General features: G+C 42.5%; 1 protein-coding gene across 1 annotated transcript; it reads right to left on the bottom strand.

The window, feature by feature from the left end:
- Positions 1 to 1,050: 1,050 nt before the first annotated feature.
- On the bottom strand, positions 1,051 to 6,179 carry UTP11 (UTP11 small subunit processome component). The gene is made up of 8 exons (XM_065650669.1): positions 6,004 to 6,179; positions 5,858 to 5,919; positions 5,170 to 5,272; positions 4,799 to 4,912; positions 3,985 to 4,078; positions 3,556 to 3,686; positions 1,915 to 2,025; positions 1,051 to 1,336 (listed from the first exon to the last, which is right to left on the bottom strand). The coding sequence occupies exons 1-8, from the start codon at positions 6,064 to 6,066 to the stop codon at positions 1,253 to 1,255; spliced, it is 762 nt and encodes a 253-aa protein (XP_065506741.1). The 5' UTR covers positions 6,067 to 6,179; the 3' UTR covers positions 1,051 to 1,252.
- Between the last annotated feature and the right edge of the window lie 22 nt (positions 6,180 to 6,201).

The raw sequence follows: 6,201 nt of genomic DNA on the forward strand, positions 1-6,201 counted from the left end.
TGCTTTTCAGAGCAAAGCGGACTCTCTGCCTTAATGCCTCCCAGAAAAAAAAATCACCCATGCCCTTGTCACTAACTTGGGAATCTTTGCAACTGCAGAAACAACATCTGAAGCTGCATTTTAGCACGTTAAAACGTCACATTTCATCTAGGAGTCTTCCTCGCTTCTCCCCAAGTGGGAAGAGCATGAGAAGAGCATCTTTTTTTCACCATCTTGCATGGGCATGTGCTGCTCACTGGCAGCCACAGCACAAGTGAGAGAGATAAGAAAAGGAATGTTTACGCCCAGGCGCTCTGAACTTGCCTGAACTGCTCCAGGACACTCAGGGATGCATCTTCATTGTTCTCGGCTGAAACCCCCTCCCAACTACCGACGTTGCAACAAGCAGAATATAAACAACGAGGACAAACTTTTGCTGCACAGTTGGACTCTGTGTCGAATCTCCCTGTGCAAGAATTTCAGTATCATCGCCTCTGTTCAGACTTGGAAGGCAACACTGGAAATTCAGCAGGGCACGGGCCCTACCCTGTTGTACGGGAGAAAGCAGGAAAAACACAAACAGCTTCTCAGCTATGGAAATTATTAATAAAGGTTGAGGTTTTCTTCCTTTATGTACAGTGGAAGAAACAATTCCCTGCTGGTAGCACCACTCCAGAATAGCCTGGCTAATACTGCGCCTCAATTTAACAAGGCACCCTTACAACACCTCTCAACTATTACTTTTTAAAATGAAATACTTCGTGCGGATAAAGCAGAATGGGAAAATCAAAGAGGAATTTGGAGGCACTGGCAGGGAATGATTATAAAGATAATAATTCAACTTTAACCTGCTTGAAAAGCAAGCTAAGAAGCTGACCTGAAATCTCTTACAGTTTCAGACGTGTCACGTTCCACTGGCCAGAGCTGAACGTACCGACCCCAGAGCAGCTTTTCTATCGCTGGGCTGTGCGCAACTCACCTCCCAGTCTCTTAATTTTGACCTTGACTTTTCAGGGATTGTTTATGGTTCATATTACTAGGGCGCTCAGGCACCTCTTTGTGGCTTCCCGCTGTAAATACCAAGAGAACAAACTCTGATTTATTAATCAATTAATTAGATACAATATATTTATGGCTACCACAGGCCAACAGTAATTTGTTTTACCAAAGTGCTAGGCTGCAGTGACAAACAAACTGGTGGGGTGTTATCAGCCCTTCATGAGAATTCTCTTTCTTTCTAAGCAAAGATGGTAACACATATTTAATGGAATGTCTAACGTTTCCGCTGAAATTTGAATTTGTAAATAGCCGGACCAGTTGTTGTCTCTTTCTTCACCTTTACTTTGTGAGTTTTGTCCTGGAAAAAAAGAAGAAAAAATATAATTGCTGGCTTGGGAGAAGAAAAAAAACCAAACACTCTCCTATAAATAAGGAAGTCCCTGTCTGCAACTGACAAGACATTAGTGAAAAATGGTCACTTTCCCCAGCTTAGGTGGGAATTTTATTTCTGCCTTTAGGTTGTCAGGCAAAATCTGTTTTGTTCTAAAGCACCACTGAATTTTTGGGTCATTGCAATTTTTAAAATCTCCTCATAACCTACACCAACAGCTCCTTGCCTCTGCTACTTGAAATTATTAGTTTGGTGCTTGAGAGATGTCAATGGTATTTTAGAAAAGACTTGTGAGCATCATTTCAAAGTTGTCTTTGTCCTTGTTGACATGGTAGGAGTTGGAGTAGCAGATATGACTTTCTAGCCGTGGCACAATTGGAATGCTTCATCTCCCCACTTTTTCCATATTAAAAGAGGATTGCTTATTGTTAGGAATTATCTGGAAACATCAGTATAAAAATCAGAGTGAAGAAACACATCCATACAGAACTAGACCTAATGACCTTAAAGAAACAGATTCAAAGAACCAGAACTAAATCCCTCACCAAAAGATCTTTACGTGTTTGGATTTTCTGTGCAACAACAAACATGGCCTTTTCTCTCTCAATGCGCTGCTTCAGGAGGTCATACTGATTCTTCCTTTGCTGGGCTAATTTCTGAAGAAAAAAAAGGCATTTTTAAGACAGAGAGAACAACAAAACACTATCGTCTATAACTGACCTATTCTGAGGCACTTGGAGCTCACAAATATTTTTAACATTTTTAAATAATAATCATCATATTAAAGAATGCTGCTTAAATTCCGTGGCTAGATTCCAGAGAACCATTTTAACGTCTTGATTCTCGTACTAGAGGTTTTCTAGTTAGGACTTAATTCTTTGTGCTTGTTTTAATCTCCTAAATCCAAACACACACACACAAAAATAATCAACCCTCTTCTAACCTAGTTTAGATGCTGTGTAGCCTTCTTCAGTAAATGGCTGGAATTTCATTTTTCTAAATCCTTTGTATTTCAATGTTGAGTGCAAGATAACATTTAACTCCCCAATGAAAGGGAGGAGAAAGAAGAAAGACCAGAGACCAATTCCTGAAGTGCTCAGAAACTGCACAGAGGCCTCCCAAAATGCAGCTTGTTTGGTCATGTTTACCTACGAAGAGCGAATGGCTTTCCCAGCACAAAAACGGTATTACTGCAGGTGTGATTTAAGTAATTAAAATAAGGAGAACAGCTCCCAACACGCTTAAAATATGACTCAGACATTTAGAGGAGAAAACTTGCCAGTCTACAACTCGTCCAACTGCTTTACTGAGAAGCCAAGCCGAGAAAGCTGGCAAGAAAAAAGGGACCACCGGGTGTTTGTTACCTGACATCTGGTTCACAAAACAACAGGTTACAAATTTACCAATCAGTAATTTTAGCCACTTTTATTTTTACTTGACACATATCAATTCAAGCTTATAGGACTGCCCAATATATCTAAACTAATTAAGCGATATTTAGTGTTAAAGCCCAGTGTAGCTACTTCTAGGACAGAAGTGCTGTGATATTAAAACTTTGGTATCAAAGTTGATTGCATAAGCAATTCATCCTGAAGGATCATTAAACTCTTTAAATTAGGAAAGCTGGGAAGTGAGACTATAGCTCAAATGTCTTTAAGAAGAATCGGGGAAATACACCCTGAATCTCAAGCCACTTCAGGCTGAGAACCTAACTGAAGAAAACCAGGAAATCAGAAACTCAACAACAGATACATCTGTGTTGGAATAAACTTCTTCTCCTCACTATTCAGGGGTGCAAGGGTAGACTTAACAGTGGATGCTGAAAAAAAAAGAAATCACATTTAAAACTGCAGCAAACTAATGAAAAGATAGTCCTGTGTCATCGTAACAGAGGAAAAATATATAAATTTTGCCAAGGAAACTGCCTAATCATATCAATACCATTCCTTTCTAGCCCATACGTCACAACTGTTGATTTATACAGCTGAGCAAGTTCTCCGTGTCCGTCCAGATGATCTGATTGTAGGCACTTGATGATCAAGTGACATCCACTACAGCCTGTGTCACCAATAAAAATTCTAAGACAAAAGAACAACTTTGTTCTTCTCCACAATGGTCCAACACATCCCCTTTAGTGCTTAAGACATTGAGAAAACTCTAATACAAATAGTGGCAGTGCGAAGTACCTTTAAGTGGGCAGGATCAGTAGCTCCTTTCAGTGTCTCCTTCTGCAACGTTGCGATGGTCGGTCGGTTGTACACTCTATCTACGAGCTCCGGAACAGTATCCAGATGAGTTGCAAGATCAAACTCCTGAACTATAAATAAAAATAAATTTAGGAATAAACTCACATGGACTTCTTGGACTAATGCTCAGCAAACCTTCCAAACGTGTAACTTAAGTACAGTCAGCGATGGAAGCCTCAGCAACGCAGCTCCTGCAGAACTGAGGTCTAATCTAATAATCAAAAGAGATTTCTAGAGCAACTGAACTATTATTCCTGAAAAAAACAATATTTCGTTATAACAGCATAAAGCAAGCACCGTACTGTTTTAAACAGCCTACAATAAAACTTCTCAGAACAAGTTTTCTGATAAAACCTATTTAAATCTCACCTTCTTTTTTGGTATCCAAGAAGAACACGTGCTTGTTTGGTCTCTTCCCCTCAGCATCCAGGAGATGGAGCTCCGACTTCAGCCTCTCGATTTTCTACAGGACAGAAAAGTTCATGTTTTGCCAAACATCCTTAACAAGGCAAATCATTTCTCCCTGAAGCAAATTCCTGTTTGTTTCTCAAACATCTGAACTCTTCCTTCCTTTTTAATCTTTGAAAATAGATCTAGTCTATATTTATGTCATGTCTTCATAACCTTTGAGAGTAGAAATTAACAGTAATGTCCAGTATTACCCAGCCAAATAGGTACAAATCCATTTTCAAAACAGTAAGTTATCCCTATGGCAGACGAAGTAGGAATGATTACCATGAAATTACTAGCAAAGTGTGAAGGAAAATTCAAAGCTGACTTTTTTAATCTGCAGTGATGGTGTGTGGATCAACATCAGAGCATAAAACATTTTCAGAAGTGGGTCATATTTCTGTTGACTGGCCGCTACCATATTCAAACAACCCACTTCAGTAACAATAATCCTCAATTCTTTATAAATATGAGAAGCAAGAGTACATGTTTAATGCCTGAAATTTAAATAAGAAATTGCCATGTTTTATAATAATGCATAGTATAGTTTTTGTTATTCAGTATATCTTTAAGTTCTATATACAGGGCTCCACTGACATTTTCATCTATCATTTCCAGTACGACACAAATCAGATTTCACTAAACATAAACACAATAGCCAACAACAAGAAAAAACACAATCAAAAGAACAATTCTGAGAAAACTAGAAAACAAGAAAAAAGCGAAATATTACCTTGGCTTCTGCCACTCTTTTCATTTCCACATATTTAATATCCTGTGTCCTCATCAACTTCATCTGTTCGGGAGTCACTTCATTCTTTGGCTGCTTTATTACATGAACTCCATCCTAAAACCAGACAGAACACAGCACGTGCAGACAGACACCATTCCAGCTATAGTGTACTAGGCTTCCTAATAATAAAAGCAAAAGAGCCTTTTTGTCCTTTGCTCCTCATTTTCTTCAAAGCCTTCCACAGGCACCAAATCAAGTTTGCTAATTCATTCACTAATTCATAAATTAAAAACTAAACAAGGCGGAACAAAAAAATACGTTACTTAGAGCAACAGAGTGTAACCCTGCTTGAAGGTAATGTGGATCCTCACCCGGAGCTCCGTGCGTATCATTTTAAAGTAGAACTCATCAGGATTCTTGTCCAGAGCTTTCTTTTGAAGTGCCCTGAGGGCATTCTGTTTCCTGCGATAGTCACTGGGGAAAAAAAGAAAACAAAACCAGAAGTTGCTCAGCAGTTTCTCCATGTTCACACCCCCTGATGCGATGCGGGCTCCTTCCAAGTGGTGCCCAGAGCTCTGAGACAGCAGACAAGGCTCCACAGAAAGAGCCGGACACCGACAAACGACTTTGGCTTTGCAGTTTATTCCTTAACAAAGCTGGAAACGAACAGGGTCTAACAGCGGTCCAGGAGCAATGGAAGCGCGTTCGCCCATCCTGCAAAGCTTGCCGAGCTGCTTTGGACTCCTAGATCTCAGAATTAGGCATTAAAGATGGAAGATAATGCTTCTAAGTTTTGTATTAATCACAGCAATTGGACATGGTGACATTAATCACAACAATTGGACATGGTGACAAATTTCTCCACGGAAAGGCCTTGGACCAGGGACGTGCCGGAGGGGGTTTGGGTTACGGTTGGACTCGATGATCTTGAGGGTCTTTCCAACCAAACGATGCTGTGATGTTTAACTGTCTGCGACCTGTGCCCCGCGGTGCTGGGGCCGCTCCCGGTGACCCCGCGGCCGCCGGTACCGGCCGGCCCGCGGCCGAACCCCCACTCACTCTGCTCGGAGCCGGTAGTCCTTCTTCTTCTCCAGCAGGCCCAGCTTCTTCCGCGCGGCGGGCTAGGAGGGAACACAGGGACAGCATGTGCGGCCACCGGCGCCGCGCCCGGTACGGCCCGGCCCGGCCCGGCCCCGCGCACCGACCTGTGCCCGCTCGCGGTGCGGGCGCTGCCCCGACTTGGCGGCTTTCCTGAAGGCGGACGACATGGCGGCGGCCTCCGCTCCCCGCCGCGGCGCCGGCAGCGCGGGTGCGTGTCCCCACCGCGTGTCCCCACCGCGTGTCCCCGCTGTCCCGCGGCCGCGCCGCTAAACTCCAGCCGCAGAGCACGCGCCGGAAGGGGC

This window comes from Caloenas nicobarica, chromosome 23 (genome assembly GCF_036013445.1).
Source record: "Caloenas nicobarica isolate bCalNic1 chromosome 23, bCalNic1.hap1, whole genome shotgun sequence".
NCBI classification, from domain to species: domain Eukaryota; kingdom Metazoa; phylum Chordata; class Aves; order Columbiformes; family Columbidae; genus Caloenas; species Caloenas nicobarica.

What these genes read in the sequence shown, in the direction of transcription:
- UTP11 (XM_065650669.1), bottom strand. Translation starts at nt 6,066, where the DNA reads ATGTCGTCCGCCTTCAGGAAAGCCGCCAAGTCGGGGCAGCGCCCGCAC. An exon ending in GACTACCGGCTCCGAGCAGA is followed by an intron (nt 5,273 to 5,857) that starts GTGAGTGGGGGT and finishes TTTTTTCCCCAG; the next exon opens with TGACTATCGCAGGAAACAGA. An exon ending in AAACACGTAAAGATCTTTTG is followed by an intron (nt 1,337 to 1,914) that starts GTGAGGGATTTA and finishes CTTTTTTTCCAG; the next exon opens with GACAAAACTCACAAAGTAAA.